Genomic DNA, 26173 nt, shown 5'->3' with positions numbered 1-26173 from the left:
GAGCCGTGCCCGGCCGGCGGCGGCGGGCGGCGAATGGCGGCGGTTGTGATGCGGAAGAAGCCGGGAGCGGCCGCCGCTCTTTACGCCACGCTCTGAGCCCGGTGCCGGCCGGGATGGCGGGCGGCGGAGCCCCGCGGGGGACGCGGCACTGAGCGGCGGCTCGGCTGAGGTGAGGCGGCGGTGGGCGGGACGCGGGGCCGGCTGTAGCGGGGCCGCAGATGCCGAGTCACGGCCGGGCCGGTTCTCTTGAGCGGGGACGAGAGCCGGGTGGGAAGCGGTAGCCCCCGGACACGTCCGCTGTGGCAAGGACACGGAGGGAAGGATAGTCGCGGGGCAGTGCTGGGTGTGGGCGGTCGGCGCGTTCGTTTCTAGGCTCTTATCCCGGGTGTTGCCCTCCCGTCAGGGACCCCGAGGACGCAGCGGGCGGTGCTGGTTCCGTGTCCGTGGAGCTCGGTGCTGTGCCGCTCAGGCCTGTGCGCGCACGGCCGGGCCGGCGGCGCTGGCACATGTCGCCCTGGGAGGTTTTCTCTGGGAACATCTCACGCTGCCCCTGGCTGGTCCTGACCCTCACCATGCTTGTTGAAACCCTGCAGTCTTCTCACACCGTGTTTCACAGCCCGCGGGACTTTCAGCAATGCAGCTCTTCCTGCGTTTTTTCCCCCCAGACTACTTGTTTTGAAATCGGTGGGGATGGAGGACAGATTCTGAACACACCTACAACTCCGCTCTTAGTCAACCACTTGCTTGCAAATGCTCTCTCCTTTGTTTACTGCATAACGATGGAGAGACGTGCCTGTAAAATTGAGGGTGGTAATGGAACCCGTGGCAAAGACGGCACAACTTTAAGTCACGTACAGAGAATGATGTGACTCAACATTCATATCACCTTTTAAAGAGTATTTTTTAACTGTTTCCAGTTTTAACTTAAGTCACGCAACAGTTATTCGAAGATTATTGAAGCAGATAATCAAATGGAAGGTGGAGTTTTGGTTTAAGAAAAAAAAGCTGGGTCTGTTTCACCTTTTCTGCAGCCGCTTTTTTCTTTGTAAATATCATGTCACTCTTCTTAATGTACGGGAAATTGAAAGATGATTTTGCGGAAAATCCAAGTGTTTTTTACAACCTGGAAATTAACAAATATGTTTGCCTGCATGCCATGTTGGGGCAGTAGTCATGTGACTGCCTTGCTGACACCTGCTTTGTGTGAGTGCATTATTCCGGTAGCCCAGATAGGGATTTCTATTATTTTTTTAGATTCTGCACAGTGCTTGTATTTGATTCTATTTCAGTTCCTCCGATAAATGACTTATTTTCTTCTATGTGTTATTTTCAGCATACTTCCCTAAATTGTTTGAAAGCTTTAGACTCTGTGGTACTTAATATATTAAAGACTGGACTTGATGATCTTAGACTTGTTTTGCAACCTTAATGATTATGTGATCCTTTAGTAGAAGACAGGGCAGCACCATGTAAAGCAAATGAGCTTGCCATGGTTTTGTACTGATGGTCCCTGCTTCCATTTGAACACAAAAATCTTAGTGTTCCTTGGTCAAGCATTTGTCTTGCATTTAGTGCTGCTGCGTGGAACCTAGTCCGCTGCAAAATCAGGGTACTGCCATTTTGAGTGGTGTCAGCACAGCATTTTATTTTTAATTAGAAGATACAAAACATATTTCCCTAAATATTGATCTATTATCCATTAGATGTTTAGTCAATTTAAAATTTTTCTTCATTGCAAAATAGTTGAACTGACAGGTACTAGTAAAGTATCAGTCAATACATAGAGTGACTCGTGTGTCTTAGAAGAACAAGGCCATGCAAATTGCTTTCTTCACTAATCTCAGAGGTTATTTCTCTCAAATAGTTCAATCAGATAATATCTGTGGTTGGTTTTCTTGGGCAGTTTGTGGCTATTTTCTTTCTTTAGATGGCTTTCTCACTGTACAGAGATAAAGTAGGTCTTTGTTGTCTGTTTATAAATACTTACTATTTCTCCCAAGCTGTAAGGGCCAATGTGTAATAATAAAAGTAAACAGAAAAACCCAAACCAACCAACCAACCAACCAACACCCGCGATGCCACTCCTCCCCTAAACCTGAAACCAACCTAAAAGAAATCCCCACAACACACTATGCAGACTTGGGTCTTAAAATGGCTGAAGGGACTATTTGTGGTGTTGCTTTGCCTGTTGTTCTTCTCTATTTACAAGTCCTGAAATGTAAGTTATCCCATTTTGTTGTTTTGAGATGTAAATGTCGAGGGCTCTTAGTGTGGGGCAGTTCTATCAGTACTTGTACTAAAGTACTAGCCTACTACTACATGTCTGCAGAGTGAAGTCTGTGTTCATGATTCTTAGCAGCATAATTTTGCAAAGCAGGGCAGGCTTCAGAAACCAAGCACTGGGTTTTTTTGCCAAGTGAAATGTGTTGGTAGAACCTCAATAAGAACTAGCAGATTATTCCCTGACAGAAAGGCAGAAGGTCATCATTGAGCTGGCCATTGAGGTATTGCTGGAGATGGCAGCTTTTGTACTTGCAGGTGAGTTGTGAATTCAGCTGGAGGTGGGAGATGCTGTTGGCCAGATATTTTTTCGGTATGTTAAGGCTCTCAGTTCTGTCTCTGATAATCCCTTTTGTAGTTCAGCAACCTTTTTGGTGACAGGTTTTCTTCAGATGTAATTATGATATTTAAAAATACGAAGTAAGACTGCTTGGTTTCAACTGAAATACCCAAAATCTCTAGAAATGCAGCTTTTTCAAATCTGTTTGATCTCTACCTGAGAATGCTTGAAGAACAAGAAAAAAAAGTCTTTAGTATTTTAGAAATGTCTGAGGTACCAGACAAGAAAACCAGAAGTGTGGTGGCTGTCTTTATTGGCTGTCTTTATTAGTAATGTTTGAAGGACAGGCAGAGCTGCAGATTGTCAGACTCCCCTTCTTTTTGAATTCCTGGAAAAAAATTCTGGCACTAGAGTTATTTGTAAGTACATGGAATATAACAGGTAAGTAAAAGACAGCATCCGTTTGTCAAGGACAAATAGTTGAAGTAATCTAATCTATTTCAGCAATGACTTATAGACCAACTGTATACAGGAGGATCAGTTTAGATTGATTGATGTATTGCATAGTAGGACTTTGTTTCTGTTCCTTAGGATGTTTTTGCTTTGGAAGGAAAGCTGGGAAGAGCTGCTCTTGCGGCTAAGGAGGCCATTCCCTTGTCATATACTTTTAGTGGTTTTCAGAGTTTCCCTAATGGAACAATATGACAATTAAAACTACAGAAGGCATAAAACTGTGAGAGATTTCAGGTCTTTCTGAGAATGATAGTGTAATTAAAAATACCTTAAAGATTTGGAAACTTGTTGGGGGGGAGCAGGTACAGCTGAGTGGAGTTTTGTGCCTGTGTTAAGCAGGAATAATCAGCCACAGAAATACAGGGTAGAGAAGTAGTGTTGTGTTTTCTGGAGGGAAAGAATTTGGAGGCCTTAATAAATAAAGCTGAATTTGTGAAGGAAACATCCTATTTACACTTTCTAGTAAGGCATGTGAAGCAGTGTTTACCCTCTGTTCAGGCCTCCTCGGGCATTTGTTGGGAGACTGGGGGAATCCTTCACAGATAAGCTTTATTCTTTCTAGCCCTTCTTTAGGAATATAAAATTGGGGTGTCTTCATTAAATTTGGTGCCGTAGTAAAGCTTTAAGAAAGTGTGGGGTTTTTTATTCTCTGCTGTTTCCTTTAGTAACTTGAGATTTCTGTACCAGGCAGAGTAGTTAGTTGATTTGTAATGTAGATGTCATGAGTGCAGTTACTCCTGTGTTGGCAGGGTAATTTAATACTGTTGATAGTAGGGAGTCTGTCATATAAAGGGAATTAAGCTTGAAGGGAGCCCTTTATGATGCATGTGGAATTAGTAGCTGGATAAAATTAAAAATTTAACTGATTTTGTCTATGTCTGAAAAGAAGCAGAAAAACCCTGAGCTGAGTGTGTCTTTGTATTTTAAGTTGCACTTCCCGTCTCAGCTTTTAATCTTACTTGTATTAATCTGTAGCTGCCTGGTTGTTCAGAAACTGAGTATGCCAATAAATACTTCTCCATTCATGGTGAGGGCTCTTGTTACTTTGTCATTGCTTTAATAGGAGCATCTTCTAAGCCATTGTATGGTACAAGAGAGCTCTTCTGCAGTAGTTATTTCAGAACAACATTTTTTTAACAATTCTCGAGTTTCAGCCAGCTGTATGCCAATAGTGAGATGGCTGTCTAAATAAAGTGATGAAACAGGTTGATGGGTAAGGAGCTTACCTTCCTTTGAGCTAACAACCAGGTTCAGTGGCAAATGCTGCTTTCCACAGGAAGGCATGGATTTTTAGCCTGCAGTAATGTATTTTAAGGCCTGATTCTAGTAGCACAGGACACAGATATGTCTGCACTGTTGGGTTGGATTTAGTTCACCAGAAGAGCTCCTCTCAAGAATTGCATTTCTCACTTTGTGGATTTTCTTCCATGTAATCTTTCTGTGTGGAGAGCTGGTTTTAAATGGTTTCTGTCTAAAAATCTTAAACTATTATTTTGAAAATGTGTATGCATTAATTCAAAATAACTCTGTTATTAGTCTCAGTCTTTTGAAAAAGCAGGCCTTTGTTTTTGTGTTTTGAGATTAAAATAGGAACCAGAGAATAATATAAAGATGTAGTTTATTGATAACTGCAATCACTTTTGTCTTTGAAAGTGAGTTAAGTTGTGGTAGGAATCAATTCTGTCTTTATTTTAGCATATTCAGTACATTTTTATAGTGCTTCTGGAAGTACCCTTATGATAGTAGCTGAGTGCAGCATCTTGCACAAAAACTTTTTACCTTCTGTTTTGGTAGAAGCTTTTTAGGTGTGACTGTAATAAAACTTTGTGACTAATGAAGTGAATGCTGTATAATTTTTTTGTTTACATGACAAAAGGTGTGGCTGTAATGGGCATGAAAGGCTACATGCCAGATAGGAGTGCCTTAATGAAGCTGATACATACTTGTTTTGATATTTGTGCTTCGGTGGAATTTGCTGCTGTACTGTAAATACAGAAGACTTCTCTGAGGAAACAAGAATGGCACAATAGAACAGTCAAGTACTTTCTTCAAATAAGTGGTTGAGAAATGGTGAGATATCCTGAGTTTTTAGTGTAAAAATGACCTAGCTAAAGTAGAGTACAGAGAGATAGTAAGGGGATAGTTTGTCCTAATGGAAGTGTTTGATAAACATATTTGATGAAAGGCAGAAAAGAAAAAGTGTGTCAATCTTTGCTAGAAACAGGAAGGTAACGAGTTATTTTCAGAATACAGAATGCTCCGTGTGTCACAGCCAATGTGGAGTAAACTGACTGCTCTTACTGTTTGAAATTCAAATGTGAAAGTAGAAAATGTGGAGAAACAAATTCCATTGAGGGGGAAAAAAAGTCACAGAATAATTGTTCCTCTGTGTCGTCAAGGTAATAATGACATCCCAAACTTTAGAATATGTTTAGTGTAAAAAAGAGAGTTTTCACTGCTTAGTGTCCTCAATCATAATAAGATCTGCTTAAACAGTTTACTGAGAAATTAGTAAAAGAAACAGTTCACTTAACCAAGTTCTAAAGAGATCTAAAAGTAAGTAGAGGGGAATTTCAAAAATAGCATTTTTTTTAAAATCTCCAGAAAAGTGAAAGTACTGGAAGTCTTAACAGCAAAGCCAAAGCAAAAACTATTTCACTTAAATCAAACTTGCTGAATATTAATCTTGATGGAGAGGCAAGTCAGACTGGCCAGAGTAATAAACTTTATCTTTTTAATAATGTGTAAAATGCCTGTGGGAAAATTATGCTTATTAAAAAGTCTGAAGCAGTTTAAATAAAAATGTAACAAGTCAGTGTAATTTTCTGTAGTGGATTTGTGCAGCTCAGTGTACGTTTACATAATAGCTTGTCTGCATGAAGCTGTATGAACTTACAGCACTCCTGACTGCAACAGTAACTAAACACAGAAGGATGAGCAAAGCAAAAATACATCATGGCAAACTGTACTAAATGAATTGAGAATGCAGTCATTTCTCTGAATAGCACAGGAGGAGTGGGAAGGTGAATTGAAATTCTTGGAATTTCAAACCTCAAAGAGGTGCATTACAAGTAGACTAACATACTTTGCTGTGTTTTAATGCTCTATTAACTCTTACGTACAGACTTTAAATATGTATTTGAGGTACGCTCCATTAAAAAAGTTGTTCATTATCTATCCAGAATCATTTAATTTAAACATTCAACTCTTTGTAAAAGTTAGTTGATTACTCCTTAAAGGAGGAAAACGAGCAGAATAGATTTTCATCTTGAAAATTGTACTGGACCTAAAGTTGGGCTAGGAGTCTGTTCAAGGACAGAGATTTGCCTCCTGGATCTATTGTATATCAAGATGATGAAGAGGGGTTGTCCTAATGCATTTCTGGAAATGATAGTATTGGAATAACATACTTCGGTTTCTTCAAAGGACTTCAGGGCACCTTGCTGAAGACCTTTGTTTTTGTCTGATAAGAATCCTGGTCACGTGAGGTATGAGAAGTTTGCTAATATGTTTTAAAGTGTCCATTGAACAACTCTTCTGTGTAAGTATCTTCCAGAGGTTTTAATGTAATTAAATGTCTTTTTGTCTTGCAGTTCTGATCTGCTTTCTCAAGTGAGTGTGGTGTGGCTGGAGCCAACATTTAACAATGAGTGGTGCAGCGCTGGGCCTTGAGATAGTGTTTGTCTTTTTCCTGGCCTTATTCCTACTTCACCGGTATGGAGACTTCAAGAAACAGCATAGGCTGGTGATCGTAGCAACATTATTGGCTTGGTATCTCTGCTTCCTGATTGTATTCATACTGCCCCTGGATGTCAGTACGGTAAGAAATGTGCAGGACTTCCTGCTTAATAGTATCAAATGTGTATGGTATTTCTCTAAACTAATGATTGTGAAAGACCAATTCTTAGAAACACCAAAGAAATCTTCCATGTAGTATCGTAATAAATTAAACATGACAATCTCTTGTGTTTATAATTAATTTTACTTTTTGTTATTCTCATCAGATAACAAGCCTATTTCAAACATTTTAAAATTCCATTATTTGTTTATAACAATTTATTTTTCTGTTTAGGCAGCATAAGGACACTTTCAGCTTTTTACTTACTTGACTACTGATTGCATTTGAATGTTTATTGGTATAATTAATTCCACATGTAAACCTAGAGTACAGGAAATGTCATTAAAATATGACTTACTACTTTTAAATAAGTATTATACCTCTTCGGTCACTGATATAAAATAAATTGTCTTTTAGACTATTTATAATCGATGCAAACTTGCGGTTAACTCCAGTCCTGCAGAAAGTAATGGCTCTTACGTTACTCCTGCTCCAAGGTATGAGCTACATGGTTTTTTTCTTTAGACTGTATTTTATGATTTTCTTTTTTCAATTGAAAGGAGCATATTGTTTTTATAACCGATAAATAAGTGTTATCTGTATGATGCAAAATTTGAAATTTGTAAATACACAGGACAGTGAGGGAAAAGGCAATGAAAGATGGATCTTTATCTGCTGGGAGTAATTACATAGTAATTATGTAGTAGTTCTAGCTGATTACCAAACTATTCTTTTTGTGTGTTACTAGATTTCCTTTATTTTTTTTGTTAAAGCAATCAGACTGAGTTTTTTTGAGCAATCATGACTTTAATGAATGCTTATCCTTTACAATCTTAAAGACTTTAAACCTGAAAATCTAATTTTATACCTTTAATTTATACCATATGAATGAAATTAGCTGCTTGTCTTATACATCAGGGGCATATCTATTTGCTTCTTATAATTACACATATTTGGTAATTGCAGTTATCTGAAATGGACTGTATTCCACCAAAGTAATGGTAGCCTGCTCATCCTTTAGCCTACACTGGCTGTTTCCCCGTGTAATTGATGTGTGCAGTGTAGTTGTCTGTAAGATGATCAGAGCCTTTAAGATGTCAGCTGATACGTCTGTGCAAAGTATTGCCAGTCTTGCTGCCCCAGAGCAGGGCCTGGAAGAAGGGTGAAATGGTGAAATGGCAGACTTAGTCATGCAATATTACACTCTATACTTAAGACCACCCAGTGGATGTTAATTAAGCCTATTTAATTATATACACAATTTGAAAACTATTCAGTAACCTTTCAGTTTACCTATGGCTTCGTACAAACTTTTTTTCATAGAATCACAGAATGGTTTGGGTTGGAAGGGACCTTAAAGATCATCCAGTTCCAATCATCTTCCAGGGTCAGGGACACTTTCCACTATGCTGGGTCACTCACAGCCCCTTCCAACATGGCCTTGAACACTGTCAGGAATAGGGCATCCACAGCTTCTATGGGCAGCCTGTGACGGTGCCTCACCACCCTCACAGTGAAGATTTTCTTCTTAATCTCTAATTTAAACCTGCCCTCTGTCAGTTGAAAACCATTGCCCCTTGTCCTGTCACTGTGCCCATATAAAAGGTCCCTTTCCCTCCCTTTTATAGACACCCTTTAGGTATTGGAAGGCGCTGTAATGTCTCCTGGAGCCTTCTCCAGGTTGAACAACACCTGCTCACACAGCTTGTCTTCACAGGAGAGGCGCTGAAACCTTTAGTCATACTACCTGTCATTTTGTCTTAATATGATACTTTTGAAAATATTTAGGTTATACACGTAAAAACATACAACTCAGGCTTAACTAGTTTGAACCTGGAAAACACCAATTATTTCTCATTAGGTAATCTTATCTAAGTTGACTTTATTGCCCCTTGACTCACCCTTGCTTCATTACCCAGACAGGTGTGTGGAAAAAACCCAAACTGCCTTAGTTGGACACCTTGTCCTTTAATCTTTTTTTTTTCTTTTTCTTTTTTTCCTAAAAGAGTTCGTATGACTTTTCTAGTCTTCTGAAGTGAACACTGTCAGAAGAGTATAGGCTTACTTAATCGAAATTTATGTAAGACTGATTTTTTCCAGCTTGGTGGCACAAGAAACAACTAATGCGTTCTTTGTATGACTTAAGTGCTGTAGATGATGGTATGTCTAGATGTTTTTTAAAAACCTGCTGCACCAACTAATGTTTAATGCTTCTCTGTCTAAACAAGTGTTCTTTCTGTGCATGAAATAATTACTGCTGAAACAGAAACTGTAGCCTCAAAATGCTTTATTGAATAGTCCTCTTCAGTCTCTGAGCTTCTGGGGTTTTTTTTCTCTAAGAAAGATGTACCATTATTTGTGGTTAGGAAAATGATAAATAATTCTAAGTGATCATTCAGTTAATTTACTTGGGAGGTGGTTGATTGTTGATTATGGACTCAAATAGTATTGTATTACTTGTATTTTTTTTCAAAGACCTTTCTAGGTAGGAATTTCTAAAAGATGCTTTTTATACTCATGGCTCTACAACTAACAATAATCTTCTTTACCCTGTTACAGCAAGCAAAAATGTTTCAAACCCTGGAGTTATATTCCTGATGGAATTATGCCAATTTTCTGGCGTGTTGTATATTGGACATCTCAGTTTTTAACATGGTAAGTAAGGCAAAGAATATGGCAAAGACTATGATATAGTTTGTAAGTCGACCATCTTAACAGCTATATCATCCTTTAAAAATGTGTGTCACTGTGGCAAAGAGCTTTTAAATTGTCGACTATTTAGTAGTGAAATTTCTGTAATAATTGCTGTACTAATTTAGGCATATTCCTTTTTTTTTCTTGCTTCTGTGAAAGCAAATTTCAGGTGGCAGCCATTTACCCTTGGTTCACTTTTGTAATTGAAACTAAGCAATTTATACATGTAGGTGTTTATGGATAGATTGAAAAAAATGGGTTTTAGGCAACCACATACCAAAATAATTCCATTAATATTTTGGGTAATTTTTGATTAATATTGTAAATTAGTTTGTTTTATTGAAAATATTGTATAAAGCTTTAAGATATAGCTACAGAAAAAAGATATGTCTTAGGGGTTTTGGGTTGTCTGGGCTTTGTGTGGTTTCTGATCAACCTGTCATCAAATAATTATTTTTGTAGCTACTCAAGGATATCAGGGTTGGTAGTTCATTCTAACTTATCACAGATTTTTTCATAGCAAAGCTAACTGTATTGTTTTTACCTGCAGCTTGTTTTAGGTTTGCCATCAGAAAGGTACATCTAGAATAAAAACATCTAAGTAGCTAATTTCTTAGAAGCTTGGCAGTCTTAAACTTTATCACCCCTGCCTCCGTAACCTGACACTGCTAAAGTACTTTTTTGGGAGGGATTGGTGGTTTGGGTGTTTAGGAGATTTTTTTGGTGGGGGTTGGTGGAGTTTTTGTTTTCTTGTTTTTGATTGGCTGATGTGGTTTTGTTTTGTTTCCTTTTCTCCTAGGATTCTGCTACCTTTCATGCAGTCATATGCTAGATCAGGAGGGTTCTCTATCACAGGAAAGATTAAAACTGCTTTGATTGAGAATGCCATCTATTATGGCACTTACTTGCTGATTTTTGGAGCATTTCTAATATATGTGGCTGTAAACCCAAACTTCAACTTACAGTGGTAAGAATAATGTTGTAAACTCTTCCATGAGTTCTTACAGAATTGTCTGGATAATTTCTTCTGTGGATGAAGTGGGTCTTTCTGAAAAAACTAATTTTAGTTCTAATACTTTGCCAGGCAGTTCGAAAGTTATGTTAACTTTTTATATGAAAGAGGCTCTTAGAAGTATTCATAGAAATTTGGATTTTGGTTTTCTGATTTTGGTATGTACAGCAGAGGAATCCTCTTGTATTTACAATGGTGCTTTTTTTCTCCATACAAACACATTTGCAAAGTTAGTGCAGAAACTTTCAGGTTTTTTCAGAACAACGTATTTCAAAAAATCAGTATTTCCTGTGTAGTGCATCTGAATGTTATAGACTTTAGAGGTGAAAAGGAAAGTTAGAATAATTGACATCTATAAATTGGTTATAGTCCTCCATACTGGATGGAATACGTATCTAAATACAAATTTCTGGACATGATATTCTGAATGTAAATCCTGGGTTCCAAGGCTGTTTCTTACAGTGAGTGCCATTATGGTATTTTGGCCTCACTTTCTGTAAGTTTGATAAGCTCATGTTGTTTCCTAATGGAACATACTCCTTTCGGAGAGCAGTTTTTTTGAGAACAAGCAAATTCTTTTCTTCCCTCTGTAGTGGGCAGAACATGAGAGATACAGGAAAAGTGTGACAGTTTTAAATATGGCCAAGCAGCAGGCCTGGCTCTAGGCAAAAATTTGATACCAAGTCGGTTCCTGTGAACTTAAAAGCCATATTGGTACTTACTGATCCTTCAAGGCTGGTTTCTTGCAGGTGGAATAGGAGGATGTTGTTTGTTTGGATTTTTACTACTGTTTTGTTTCCTTAGGAACCAGCTTCAGACTATTGGAATAGCTGCTGCAAACACATGGGGTCTGTTCCTTCTTGTGTTGCTTTTGGGTTATGGTTTGGTGGAAATCCCTCGTTCTCACTGGAATGGGGCCAAGAGGGGTTATCTACTCATGAAGACTTACTTCAAAGCTGCCAAACTGATGACTGAAAAAGCAGATGCAGAGGAGAACTTAGAGGATATTATGGAGGTAAGTAACTAGCTCTCCCTGTGAAAAAAAGTGAAGGCTGCTGTTAATTGTGTCTGACTTCATTGGTGTTGGACAATTCTAGCATGAGCATGAACTTACTATAAAATATCTGTAAACTAAGAAAATCATCATAGTGTGTCACTTGATAACATTCAGTCCTGTGCAAAAGTCAAAACAGAAATAGTCCTTGCTGTGATAAAAGTCTTAGCAACTTGATAACCATTATTTGTTGAGTCTGTTCTTTTACTGACCATTTTGGAGTAGTACTGGTCACTAATAAATAACATTTCAGAGTGAGATTGAACAGTCAGTTTACAGATGCTTCACTAGGTTTCAAATTGTGTATTTTTTTATACTCTGCTCACAGTGTATTTCTGGAATCTTGAGAGGAGTTTCCAAATTGTGCAGCCATGCTTACGTGCTTTTTGAGAAAAGAATATAAAGATAATGTTGGGGGTTTTTTTCAAAGTTTCTTTTGACACTCTATTTTTAAAGGTCATTGAGCCATAGGCTCTAAAGTAGTTCAAGAACAGAATGGAAATCTAGCCCTTTGAATAGCTATTCCTGGTTCTTCTGCTGGGATACCATGGCTTGGAATAATGTGTGAACTGTTTTAGGGTAGCGTGTGTTATGTGCCAGTACTATTTAGTAATAGAATCTTCATTCATCCATAATGCATTTTGAAGAAACTGCTAAACAGTTAAAAACATCTAAGTGGGACATAACCACAAAGCTTATTAGAAAATGAGTAGTGATGACCTTTTTTACCAGGATAGCACTTAAAACAGAGTATTTCCACTGGAAGGGACCAACAGCCGTCATCTGATGCCACTGTATGACCAAAAGTTGAAGCAAATTACTAAGAGCATTGTTCAGATGCCTGGAGAAGGAGATGCTGATTCATTTTCCCTGGTAGGCAGTGACAGGATGCATGGGGGTGGTTCAGAGCTGCGTCTGGAGTGGTTCACACTGGACATTAGGAAGCAGTTCCTTACCACAAGGATGATGGATGGTCTCACACTGCAACAGGCTTCCTAAAGAAGTGGTCAGTGCCCTGAGTCAGTCAGTGGGACTTACTCTTTATCTCCTTTTCATCTCTAACTTAAACAAGAAAGTATTTTCCACTTCAGCCTTCATGCATAGAAACCAGTTCTCTACACATTTGTATAGCTGTGTTCACTGCTGTTATTTTTTAAAAAAAATACATAAGTCTTCTTTACAAATAATTCACTTACCTTTTACGAGATATTTAGTAAAGCTATGGCATTTAGGAAGCTGTATTTTTTAAGCTTTGATGGCTGTCTTTTCTGGTTGGGAGAGCTGCAACTCTAATTCACCAGTAAAAATTCATAGTTTTTGGAAAATTTATTTAATTGGTGTTTTTAATTTAGCACAGTTAAACTACTATGTTATTTTTTCTCTCAACAGGAAGTCCGTAAAGTAAGTGAGAGTATCAAATATAACCACCCCTTGAGGAAATGTATGGATACAATACTGAAAAAGGTAACCAATTGCTTATCTTCAACTGCTTATTATTCAGTTGGGAGGAGGTGCTGCCTGCACATACAGAATGCTTGTACATTACTTTTTTTTTGCTCTTAATACAAAATCTCTATTCCACATCTTCTGAGTTTCTGTTGAGACTGAGAGTTGAAACTCTTTATGAAATGCTTTCTTATGACGTACGTAATTATCAGATGTATTTTGACATAATGTTGTAGAAAGTGAGAAAAACATATGCTTAGAGTGAGCTTTTCAGATGCATGAAATGCCCCAAATTTACCCAAATAATTAGCAAAGGCTGCTTGCTACTCTTTTGCCTCCCAGTTAATTTTCTCTTTTCCTTCCAGTGCCCTACGGAGTACCAGGAGAGAATGGGTAGGAACATGGATGATTATGAAGATTTTGATGAAAGACAGAACAGTTACCCCAGTGAAAAAAGTTTGGCCAAACTTCACAAGCAGGTATATTAATAGATGGGAGAATGCTTCACTTATGCTAATGTAGTGGGAGTAAATGCTGATCAAAGATCTTGAATGCACTTCATCTGGATTGTTGAGTGTAGTGGATTTTAGCTACTTAAACAGAAACTTTTCTTGGTGAAAGAAAGCACAAACGTTTAATATCCCAAGTGATCAAAATTCTGGATGCATACAAAATGTTCTTCGTGTGTTATATCTTGGTTGTGTTATAGCCATCTGTGCATAAGCCTTGTAATGGTTGATTGACAGTGCATTTTGAAAAAGAAATTATAGTAAAAGTTTGATATTTACCCAGATGCAAAAATAAAGTGGTAGGTTGGGAATAGTAGGATTGAACTGCTACAGATGGTTTGTGATGAAAGAGCTGCAAAACTCAGTTATCATGTATGTAGTACTTCTATCATTTACGTATTTAGAGAATTAACTGCCTGCTTTTTTGAAGATACAGTCTTTGCAGTTCTGCAGTGCTCAGATTTTCCACGGATTTTGCAAGGATTTTTTGCCATTTTTTGAAACAAGTGCCTTGTAACCCTAGTTTCTTGCAATTTATTGTAGGTAATCTATTCAGTGCAGAGACATCGTCGTACACAGGTCCAGTGGCAAATTCTTCTAGAGCAAGCATTTTACCTGGAAGATGTGGCAAAAAATGAAAGCAGTGCAACTCGACAGTTTGTTCATACCTTTCATTCCCAGGAACCAGAAAATAAAATTATTCAGTATTTCTACACACCAACGGTTGGTAAGTGCTCTCATGCAGATTTTGAGTATGGTAAGGTATAGCTGATACCATTCTGTAACAAGAACCAGTTGGTTTTTTATTTAAAAGTTCAACTGCAGCAGAGGGAAGCAAGTCTGCAGTATTAATGGATTAATGAATTGAATTAGCTATCAGATACTAATTCATGCTCTTGGCCATAAGCCTCAATTTTATTTACAAATTCAGTAGCAGTTATGTGTTGCGATAAAGTAACAGCAAACTTTGAAGCCTTTTGTGAGGGATTTCTGTTTCTGGTTGTGTAGTTTTCATTAACCTGTTCGGGATATGTGTGTGGTTTTTTTTCCAGAGTGGTACTGGGAATGCCTTCTCCGACCATGGTTTTACAGAGTGCTTGCAATTGTGCTGGCCACATTCTCTGTAATTGTTGTGTGGTCAGAGTGCACGTTTTTCAGCACAAAACCAGTTCTGTCACTATTTGCGGTTTTCATACAGCTGGCAGAGAAGACATATAATTATATATACATAGAGGTAAGTTGGAGATAATCACATGAAAAAAATATTTTCAGATCAATGGTTATGATAACAGCAGTAGATAAAATGTATTTAAAGATAAATCTCTAAATAATCTGTCAACTTTCAGCAAGTCTTTAAATAAATGGAACCCAAATTTGTTTCTATGGAGGGAGTCTGCCTTTTGCCATTTGTTAAAACTCTCAAATACCAGGTGAACGCATGACCTAGCTGGCCTGAATATCATGTGTAGAGTAATTTCTGAAACACTAGCTTGGAGCATAGGTGTTAATTAGACTTTCTGTCTAATCAGCCATGTGTGCGACCTCAGTTTCCTAAACAGGAATTTGCGGATGATCAGGAATCCAATCACAGGTGTGGCTAGCAGATGTGCGCACAAATTGATCAGTAAAGGTACTGAGCTGAAAAATTTCAGTATACTTGGGAAAAGTTGATCTGAAAACACTTGGGTTTATGCCTTTTTTTGTGGGAAGAAATGCCTGATCAGTCATAGTAATTAATAAAGCAATTACGGCAATTTTATTTACATTAACAAGAAATAGAACGTTTCTAGCACCAACTGAGTTAGCTTATGTGTAGAATGTTATAATTATCATTTCCAGATTAGGTTGTTCTGAAAAACTCCCAAAATTCTACTCAGAGAAGGTGGTGTTCTCACGTCTCAAAATGAAATATTAAGGCTGGAGATGCTCTCTGCATGTGACAGGCTATCTGCTGAACACATTAAAACCTTTAATAGAGTTCTACATTTAAAGAACTTAATGCCACTTTTTTTTCCCCTAGATGGCCTGTTTTCTTACCATCTTTTTCCTAAGTATCTGTGTTTACTCTACTGTCTTCAGGATCCGTGTATTTAACTATTATTACTTAGCTTCACATCATCAGACAGATGCATACAGTCTCCTTTTCAGTGGCATGTGAGTATTTGGTATATGTTTTGCAGGTGTTCTGTGTAATACTGAATTGAAAATGTCCATGGAACTTCTTTTATATTCTTTAATTTATCATTTACTACGGTTATAATTCCTAATGGGCTCTACATCATTATTCTATGTTAGATCCAGTTATGATTTTGTAGATAATGTAAGAAACTCTTCAAAAAGCTGTTGTCTCTTGCATTTATGCAGGTTATTTTGCCGTCTTACTCCACCTTTGTGCTTGAACTTTTTGGGCTTGACCCATATGGATGCAACAATCTCTCACAAAAACACTCAGCCAACAGCTTATACATCTGTAAGTAAGAAAATGTGGGTTTAAGCTTTCAGTAAGGTCTGGAGAACAGGCAGAGTATTTTTAAATACATCTTATAGTAAGATTCAGATATTCAAATCTTTTCAATCTTTTCAACAGGATAAAAATACTTGGCTATAGGCGAGGGATTCAGTAGTGATTTCTAGAAGTCACCAATAGTGCTTTTTTTGCCTCTTTATCTTAAGAAAGTAAACTATTATGCTTTAGAGTTCAGGGTGTTCTTCTTTCCTGTATCAATTCCTGTTAGTTAATATCAATCAGTAATTACTGATTAATTGATTATCAAATAATCCTGGTAGTCAATATCATTATCAATTCATGTTAGTTTTAGCCTTCACTGGCTTTAGCATGTAGGGCATCCCTATATATCGGGAACAGTCATGACTTCTACTTAAAACCAGTGAATTTGTTTCTGTTGAAGAACTGGTTTCTGTGGCAAGTTACATCTCATGTCTTTGTTGTTAGTAACTAGATTCTTTGTGTTGTCTATAGAATCTCTTCACAGCAGATAAAAAAATCCATCAGATTTGCTCTTGCTCTGGAGTTGGTGAGATTAGAAAATCTGGCTTCAAGAAAATACCTCAAAGTGCAGGAGGTGACCTTTACATCTGCTTATTCTCAAGCAGATCTATGATAATACTGCCTTTGTTTGAGTTACTGTAAAGGATTGCGTATTTACGTGAAGGCACAATCTTGATGGGTTTATGTAGAATATAGCTAATGAGAGTTTGTTCTGTGGGGTTTTTTTTCCCTAGATAATGGGATCAATGAGAGTGCTGTCCTTCATTGCAGATGGATTCTATATATACTACCCAATGCTTGTTGTCATTCTCTGTATTGCTACATACTTCAGGTAAGTGATTTGCAAGATAGATCCCCCATGCTTCTTTACGTTAATATAATTAGTTTCATCTAATTCAAGAAGAGATACAGTACTTCTTTTCCAGCAGTTGAGTTGTGTCATTCTAATAAAAATACAAAACCTAAATCCACAGATTGCTATTTATTTGGGTGAAATGTGTACATTTAAAAAATAAAGATTGTATTAACTCATAACTGAGTAAACTTAAACTTCATTCCTAGATTTTAAAGGGTGATCTGTTCAAACTCTGAAGCCTGGGGACATTTAGATTCTACTTTTGAGATAAAAATTATCATGAGAAAGCTGTTTTCAGCAAAGTTTTCTAATGAATTAAGAAGCACTAGTAGCAGTTTTAGGTGTTGAACTTTCTAACAGACTCATATCAAGTTTCTGATGTGTTACCAGATTTCTGGTAATGCATACTGGTTTAAGTCATTTGATCTTGTTTCCCTAAGCCACAGTTTGTTGCAGGCTGGAAGGGTAATTGCAGAAAACACTGTTACAATCTTGCTATATAATTTCAAAATGTCTGCTTTTGAGCACTGTAAGAGATGAGATACTTTTAGTCTGATCTTGCTGAACTACATTTAGGTTAGTATCTTCAATTTTGCATTACCATTCAGTTAGAAGCAATCTATGTTTTTAGTCAAGTACAATGTAGTGAAATGCCTTGGATGTCCATTAATACTGTATGTGCATCTATAGATAGTAAGAGAACGAGTATCTAGTTGTGAGTTTTCCCTGCTTACCTTTAGGTTAAGTGACAAAAGTCGTGGTGGAGCTAAAAAACAAAAGCAAAAATCCCCAACAAAATAAACAAACAGGAAAGCCAATGAGAAGGAAAGAGAAAAGAGAAGTTTGTGGGACCTTTTGTCCACGATGATCATCCTGGGCCTTGAATTCTGTAGTGAAAAGGAAGAAGAGAAATTAAAGGAGAGAGGGTTACTTTAATGACCTCTGCTGATTAAAATACATGCAAAAGCAAAGGCTTAATAAAATCTGTTGAGGAAAGCTGAGTCTCCTGTGTTTAATCCAGTAGTGTTAAAGTTAAGGTAGTATAAGGAAGAAATACATCAATACTTCAGTTTGGAGGAAGGAAAACAGTACGAAAACAACAGTTGTTTTTTTCTGATGTGAGGTTGAAAAGATAGACGTAGTTTCGTGCTATGTAGTTCCAGGACTGGCTTAAAAAAGGTCGACCATCTTGCTGTCTGCTGCCGATGGTTATCCAAAAGGGCAGCCAGCATCCCTACAGCTTAAAAGTATACAGTATACATTCCCCTGAGTGAAACCCTGAGGTGAAAGTGGATTTCCAATCTTTTTACTGTTTCAAAACCACAGAAATTATAATAGGCAGAATTTTTATAGTAATTGTGTTCTGGCAAAGAAGAGTTGATGACCTAGGCATAAATTCTACTATATCTGACAGCATTTAAAGCAAGTGTCTAATATTAAAAGCATTTAAAGCAAATGTCATTTGCACTACTCTCAGACTATATGCATTTTAATCTCTCTGTTGGAATAGGGTTATTCCATCACTTCCAGTTGTATATAAGAATGTGTTACTGTTCTGGGTCACCTGGGTAACCCTACTTTCTGGTCACCAGTTATTGTTCTGAGTTCTGAATTTTCTGTTTTCTCAGGTGGTGTAATCATATGTCTTCTGTGTTTTTGCTTTTTACTTGGATTGCTCATACAGTTCTGAACAGTTTGTTTTACATTTTGTTCTGTAATGTGTCTAAACTACTAATCGTAAATTAACAAAGGAAATTATTTCTTCTTCTATCAGTTTAGGAACTCGGTGTTTGAATCTTCTGGGATTCCAGCAGTTTATGGGTGATAGCGAAATGACTTCTGATTTGATTGATGAAGGAAAAGAGCTAATCAGAAGAGGTAAATTAGGTCCTGTAAATTAGTCTCCCTGTAAAATCATCCTACCATAGAATTATCAAAGCTGGAAAAGACCTCTGAGAAAGAGTCCAACCCCTAAACCAAGACTGGCAAGTTCATCACTGAACCATGTCCACAAACACTACGCCTACACATCTTTTAAATATCTCCAGGGATGGTGACTCCAAACTTCCCTAAACAGCCTATTCCAATGTCTGACAACCCTTTGAGTGAAGAATTTTTGCCTGATATCCAAACTTCCCTAGCACAACTTAAGGCCATTTCCTCCATTTCCTCTTGTCTTGTAGTTTGTTACTTGGAAGGGGAGACCAACCCCCACCTCACTACACTCCCCTTTCAGGGAGTTGTCAAGTGACGAAGTCTGAGCCTCCTCTTCTCCAGGCTAAACACCCTCAGCTCATTCAGCTATTCCCCATCAGACTCATGCTCCAGACTCTTCCCCAGCTCCATTGCCCTTCTCTGGACTCCAGCACCTCAGTGTTTTTCCTGAATTAAGGGCCCCAGAACTGGATGCAGGATTTGAGATGTGGCCTCATCAGTGCCCAGCACAGAGGGGCAGTCACTACCCTGGTCCTGCTGGTCACACTCTTGCTGATACAAGCCAGATGCCATTTGCTTTCTTGGCCACCTGGGCACACCCTCGTTCATGTTCAGCCACTGTCAACCAACACTCCTAAGCCCTTTTCAACAGACTGCTTTCCAACTGCTCTGCCGCAAGCCTTTAGCATTGAGTGGTGGTGTTGTGACCCTGTTGAAAATCTAAAGGAAAGTGGTTTGGTGAGCGTTTCCACCAGCTCCCTCTGTGCTTCTGTGTTGATCTGGCCCCACAGACCTGTTTCTGTCCAAACAGTACAGCAGGTCACTGATCGCATCCCGTTGGATTTTGGGGGACTTTATTCTGTTCCCCATCCCTGCCTTCCAGCTCGGGGAACCTGGTACCTGGATAACAACTGGTCTCAGTTTTAAAGACTGAGGCAAAGAAGGCATTAAGTACCTCAGTCTTTTTCTCATCGTATAATATGTTTTTGGATTACATTTGTCTGAAATGTTGCAGAAAAAAAAAAGCATACTGTCTGTCAGTACTTCGAAAGCTGTACTGAAGAAGACCACAGCATAAACTGCCATAAACTCACAGCACTGAGGTCACTATGTGAAGTCCATTGTCGGACTTCATTAACATCCTTAACAAAGTACCATTTTTAATTCATCCAGTATCTGATTTCTAGATATTTCGAAATATCTTACAGTGTGTTGCTTTATCATCAATATACTAATCTTTCTTTCGTAAGTATGTTGATTGAGCTGCACCAATTCAGTCATTTCCTTCAGTCTTTTTTGCTATGTCAACTAGTGTTTTATTAGAGAAAGCTTTTTTTTTTAATAGAACTGGAATTATCTGCTGGTCTGGAAAGCTTTTTATTTTATATTAATTTTTATTGAAAGTGTTTCTTAAAAGTTGCTAAAAGCCATTGTAATTTTTCAGTAAATGTTTAGAAATTAAAATTTCTGGATACAGTGTTATATTGTGGGAGACTTTTCTTCCCATAGTTGATGAAAAACAAAACCTGTGTTTACTTAGAGTAGAAGTATTTCTTTGTTTTGGAGAAAGATCAAAGTTTCATTCCCTTAAATAAGAGGTTATGATGATCTTGATACTGTAATGTTATACTGCCAACTTTATAACAGATATGGACACAAAGTATTTGGGTCACAGGTTGGGTTTCACAGAACTTAATGAAGATCTTGATTCAAAATTGCTGAAGTTGGTTGGTTTTTTTTTTTTTAATATCATACTTTCCCAGTTATTCCAGTAATTTCTAAGGGTTTGTTTGATTTTTTTTTCTTTTTCTTTGCCAGCTGGTATCTAAATGTTACACTGATCCAAGAAACCACCATGACAAAATAATTTTGGTGGGAGACTCCATAATGATCAACAAACTTTTTGTTTTGTTTAATTGTAAGAGTCATGTATTTCAATAAGAATCTTTGTTAGTTAACTTCAGATTTTCATTGTTTATTAAAAAAATTGCTAATGATGTTCTTTATATGGAGCTCAGATAAAGTTTTGTTTTTATTTTTAGAGAAAAGAAAACGACAGAGGCAGGAAGAAGGTGAAAACAGAAGAAGGGTATGAGATTTGCTTAGCTAATTTATAACATTATACTGCAGTATCTGATAGGATTTACCATGGATATTTAATTCACGATGGTATTTCACAAAAAAATTAGTTCTAAATAATTGATGGAATCAGTTTAATGTTGCTGAATAGTCTTGACTGGGGGTTAATTATAGAAGGTTAAAGGACAATTTTAATGACACTACTTGGACACTATTTTTACTCAGTGTGTTGTGGTGTATGCCAGTAGGTGTAACAAGCTTTAAAAAGGGTCCTGATTTCTAGGATAGAGAATAATCTGAAATGGCTTATTATCAGTCTCTTATACTGCTCTGCTTGAAATAACAGTAGTTGCAGGGCTGTCATACTGAAATGTGGACTCTTCCCCAATTTGTTGTTTTGTGTGCTCATTGGAAAGTCATTGGTACAGGTTCTATTTTTTGGGGTTTTTTTTTTGCCAGAGCAGGGAATTACATTTAAGACAGAATCAATAGTTTCCCCTTAATAACAAACAGAACGTTTGATTCGAGTAATGTTTTCTGCACATATTGTATTGAAAGATTTGTGAAGCTTAAGTTTTTCCCTACTTTATAACAAAATCTAGTATAGAAAGTCACAATAAAAGGTAGATCAGAGAAAGGATGCATGCAAGATAGTACTGGGACTAAAACGTCTTGGTTTTCCAAACTCAGGTGTAATTTAATCCTAGATGACAGCCCGTACTGCGCAGACCTTTCTTTTGATCCTTTACCTCCATCTCATAATTTTAAAACTTGTACTTGTTGGGAAGCAAAATAGCAAGCGTATGATACATTTAATGTGCACTGAAATGACCTGACACCAAGCTGTCAATTTTTCTGTGCTGTGTGCCTTGCGTTATTTTTCCATTTTGCCGCTAGATGGAAGTAATGATCAATAAAAGCAGCAGTTCCCACCATAACTCAGAGCAGCTGGCTGAACCTTGAGATGTAATTTGTTTTCTGAAAGTCTTTTTCTTAAGAGCAGTTATGATAAGTGGTTTAGTGAAGCAACACATTTTGAGTTTAAAATGAAACAAAAATTCTTCCTGTATTAAGATACTGAACAGTTGCTGCGTTGCTTTTTCCTCCCAACTTACATTTTCCTTCGTGGTCTTTTTTCCAGGAGTGGAAGGAGCGGTATGGAAATAGAGATGATTCCACAAGAAGCAGAGCTGTCCACACAGACCAGAAAGAATCCAGCTTCTCAGAGACGAATGCCAGTAGACGTAAGCTTTGTGGGTTGGAGGGGAAGTTTGTTTTGTTTTGTTTCTGTACCTTATCTGCACAACACTGGCTATGAGAGTAGTTTCAAATATTTTCCTTTTTGTCTTAGATACTGTGCTGATTATATTCACTTCTGTGGCTCCGTGCCACTTTGCCATTTAAGGCGCTCAAACAAAAGAGTACTGTATTTCTTTCCATCTCCAGCTAGGTAGGATGGGAGATTCTGGCTACTCTTCAGAACAATTTCTTGGTCTTATGGAATGTATAATGATTGCCATTAGAGTAGCAGTTGTCAACAAAGAAACTTCATGATACATCTTGAAGTTGGGTGTTGTAAATCTTAAATTTTACCTCCTCTGTTTGCAAATTAACTAAGACTGGAATAATGAAGCAATCAGATGACCAACAAGTATAGCATCACATAAGTGTATATACTTGTATTTAGTAGTGTCTCTTAGCAAAATACTTTATTTGTGGATGCTTTAAACTTCCAAAAAGTTTGTCAGAATGTGAATGTTTTTTTCTGTATTCTCTGTGCTCTTGTAAGTAACAACAAGTAAAATGAAATTGAAGAAAAAGGAGGAAAAAGGGGAGGAGGAGGGAAGCTTTGAATGTGCTTTTAAGAAAACACTGGTAGATTTCCCCCTCCTCTGTACAAAGTTGCAAACCCAGATTTTTAGTGGTAGACTAACTGAAGTTACATTTTAATGTTCATCATGTGATTATGTAGCATTCCAACTCTAAAACAAGCCATAGGTACTGATCTAGGGAAGGTCACAGACTGAACTGCAAAACAATTGTATTTCATTAGTTCATGAGACTGATTTTTTTTTTTTTAAAGTAAATCAAAGCAAACAACACCTCCAAACAGCTTAGTTAAAACAGGAAGCTGGGAGGATGAATGGATTCTTTAAAAGTAATGCTTGCCTGTAGTTTCTCATTTTCCATCCTTTGCAAGGTAGATTTCAACCTATTTGAGGAGTGAAGGTTGTAGTTGCATTTCTGTGGAGATACAAAATGAAAATACCACAAATTGCAGCAAGTTTGGTTTAATACTAAACGTACTCTAAATTACTGCACTTTTGCTTTGGATGAGATTGTTTTGTTATTCTTACGGCTTTTTAAATTTGATGTCTCCATACACTCCAGGTTGTTCACAAAGCAAATAACAGTCTTTCATTCCTTTTACTTATTCAGCGCTGTCAAAGTACACCCGTTCAAATGGTAGGACTGAAAGAGATAGAATAGAACTCCTCCAGGATGCAGAACCTTTGGATTTTAATGCAGACTCTGTTACTGACGACCCCCTTGAACTGGACTCAGGAAGGTGATGAATATTCTCTGTAATTTCCAGTTAAAAGTTTCTAATGTCTTCTGTTTTCTGACCTATGACAGCTGTATCAAATAATTTCATAAAAAGAGTTTTGTAAATGAAGTTTATAATTTCATCTAACTTTTTTTCCTTTCTTCCTTTTCCCCTATGGTAAAGAAATAATTTAAAAACCTATCAAAACTTGAAGGTGTTCCAGGTTTTTTTGGAATGTCAGAGTAAGATTTGAGCTGGGTATAATGTTATATATGGCATAATTTGAAAAATGCTGCATATAAAACTGGCAAATGACCTGCATGTTAAGGAAACATCCTGGTGTGACCACTCAGGGAGTAGTTTGGGGTCACACTTGTGCCACCCCAGACTTTGACTGCTGGGACTGAAGCCCCTTCACCACAGGCAGCTCCAGTGACCCAGAGAGTCCCCCTTACACTCCATACTAACCCCACACTCCCAGTCAGAAAAGTTTCCGTTTCTGGCTCAGCTGCAGGCTTCCCATACCGGAGTCCTAGGTATCTGGTTCCTTTAATCATGGTGCAGTGACAGCATAACAGCTTGAATTGGTGCCTCCAGGGAGGTATCCAAAACAAAAGAATCGCTGAGCTTTTACCCCCTTACAGTCCATGTGAACCATAATCCAGGCTCTTCCAGCTGAGCCCTTGGCTCCTACATGGTCTCCAAGTGTCCTGGCTGGGCCAAAGGTCCCTGTGCCCTTTGTTCGTTGTTCATGGCACCTTGCCTGGGGCTCCCATTTCCTGCCATCCAGGGCACAACCTGCAGCTGCACACGGAGCTACCTGGTCTAAGCGTGTCCCTCAACAGACAGATGTGCAATGTAAGGTATTCCCTAATTTCCTACAAAGCTCAACTGGAGAAAGCTCACTTGATTTCCTAGTGTAAAATCAATTATGAAAAGGTTGCAGGAAAGAAAACTGAATGTCACAGGATCTGCTGCAGGAATACAGCTGGGTATCGTATCTTGGAACTACTAAAGCAAATTAAAATCTGAACTTCCTGAACAGAGAGTTCCAGACTGCACTGTATAGCTCTCTGTGGTAGAGAATTTTGTGATTCTGTGGTTGCAACTGCAACACCAAATTTCCTCAGTCAGAGTGCCTTATGTAAATACTAAGCTCTGGTCATATTTAAGAAACAAGCAATACGTTGTATGGGTACTTCTTTTTCTGGGGTGGTTATGGTGTAGAACCACTAAATGACAAATTTAAAATTCACATATAAAAACTTAGCATTTGTTGTTTTTAAGTTAAAACTAGCTTACCCAGTCAAAAAGAGTCAGAAAATGTCATTGTTTCAGTGGACTTCTATTTCTAAGGTCAATAAAAAAGTGCTGGCTTTTAAATGCTTTTAAATGGCACTGCCAAGTTTCACAGGCTGATTCAGACAACTGGTTTAGTCTCATTTCACCACATTTGAAAAGTTTTTGGTTTTTAAGCACAGGAGTTTAAAGAGGAACTAGCCTAGAATTTCTGTCAGCAGTTGGCTTCTATGCAGTATGAAAGGGATTGTCTACTAAAAACAAAAAAAACAAGAGTCATTTCAATCACAGAAGTCTCCAGGCATCTATATATGCTTTGCAAAGTGGAACATTCTGAATTTCTTCTTTAAAAAGAAAACCAAGAACTTCAAAGCTTATTTGAGCTTCACCTAGTAACCTTCATTTGATTTCATGGAGGTAATAAATCAAGAGTAATTGCATATGGAATTTCAATTAATTTAGAAGTAGCTTATGTAAAATTAGTTTTCAAAACTAGAGCTCCCATCGTAGATAGAACATTTTTGGACAGTAAGGGTAGTTAAGACACCTGGTTCTGGCTTTGTGTTCATTCAGATTTTAGTAATTACTACAGCAAGAAACTACATTGTGCTTATGTTGGGCCTTATTTGTGCTTTTAAAGTGTTTCTAAAATACATTGGACCACCAATTTATGAAGTTTCTCTTTTCCCACTAGGCATGCAGGCATTTGTTTTCATTATCTTTGATACTGTATTTCTTCTAAGAATACCCTATGAGATGTACTGTTAAGCACGCAAGCTACTTTATGGGTGCCATTGTTTGTTTGGGTTTATTGTGTTTTGGGTTTTTGTTTGTTTGTTGTTGGTGTGGTTGGGATTTATAAAAAAAGTTCTGTTCAACCAAAACATCCAACTTCTTTCCATTGTTTCAGGAAACATAGTTCTTTAAGACTCCCAGTATTCATATAACTGTTTCTCTTGGTCACATGTGGTTTAATTTAATGACTGTCTTTCAAATTCTCATAAACTAATTTCATAGGATATCAAAGCCTGTAATTCACTGGAGTTAAGAAGTAAGATTGCAATGAGAGCTGGATGATTTTATGGGTCTTTATTTTTCTATCTCCTGTGACACTTTTCACTTTAAAAATTGATTCTGCAGGTACCAGCCTGGTGGAAGATACCTGTCAATGTCTCGAAGCAAAATATTTGATGATGTCTAAGGTCATGAAAGCTAAAGAAAATTCAGTGGAAATCTATCTCCTACTCATTGCTTGGAAAATACTGTATTTGTGATGTCTCACTGAACCATTAAAGACTCTTAAAAAAAAAAAAAAAACAAA

General features: G+C 37.6%; 1 protein-coding gene across 1 annotated transcript; it reads left to right on the top strand.

Moving 5' to 3' along the window:
• The first annotated feature begins 23 nt into the window (after positions 1 to 23).
• Positions 24 to 26173, top strand: LMBRD2 (LMBR1 domain containing 2). The gene is made up of 18 exons (XM_066181056.1): positions 24 to 169; positions 6667 to 6893; positions 7329 to 7408; positions 9471 to 9566; positions 10405 to 10572; positions 11422 to 11632; positions 13061 to 13135; positions 13483 to 13596; positions 14170 to 14353; positions 14679 to 14860; positions 15647 to 15780; positions 15991 to 16096; positions 16870 to 16967; positions 18766 to 18869; positions 20969 to 21015; positions 22147 to 22249; positions 23445 to 23574; positions 25993 to 26173. Exons 2-18 carry the CDS (start codon positions 6720 to 6722, stop codon positions 26051 to 26053), a joined length of 2067 nt encoding a protein of 688 aa, XP_066037153.1. The 5' UTR covers positions 24 to 169; positions 6667 to 6719; the 3' UTR covers positions 26054 to 26173.

Source organism: Chamaea fasciata, unplaced genomic scaffold, assembly GCF_029207755.1.
Source record: "Chamaea fasciata isolate MVZ Bird 193981 ecotype frontalis unplaced genomic scaffold, bChaFas1.0.hap1 SCAF_4, whole genome shotgun sequence".
Lineage (NCBI taxonomy): Eukaryota > Metazoa > Chordata > Aves > Passeriformes > Sylviidae > Chamaea > Chamaea fasciata.
Note: the sequence above shows the minus strand (reverse complement) of the source record. Positions and strands in the feature narration are given on the sequence as shown.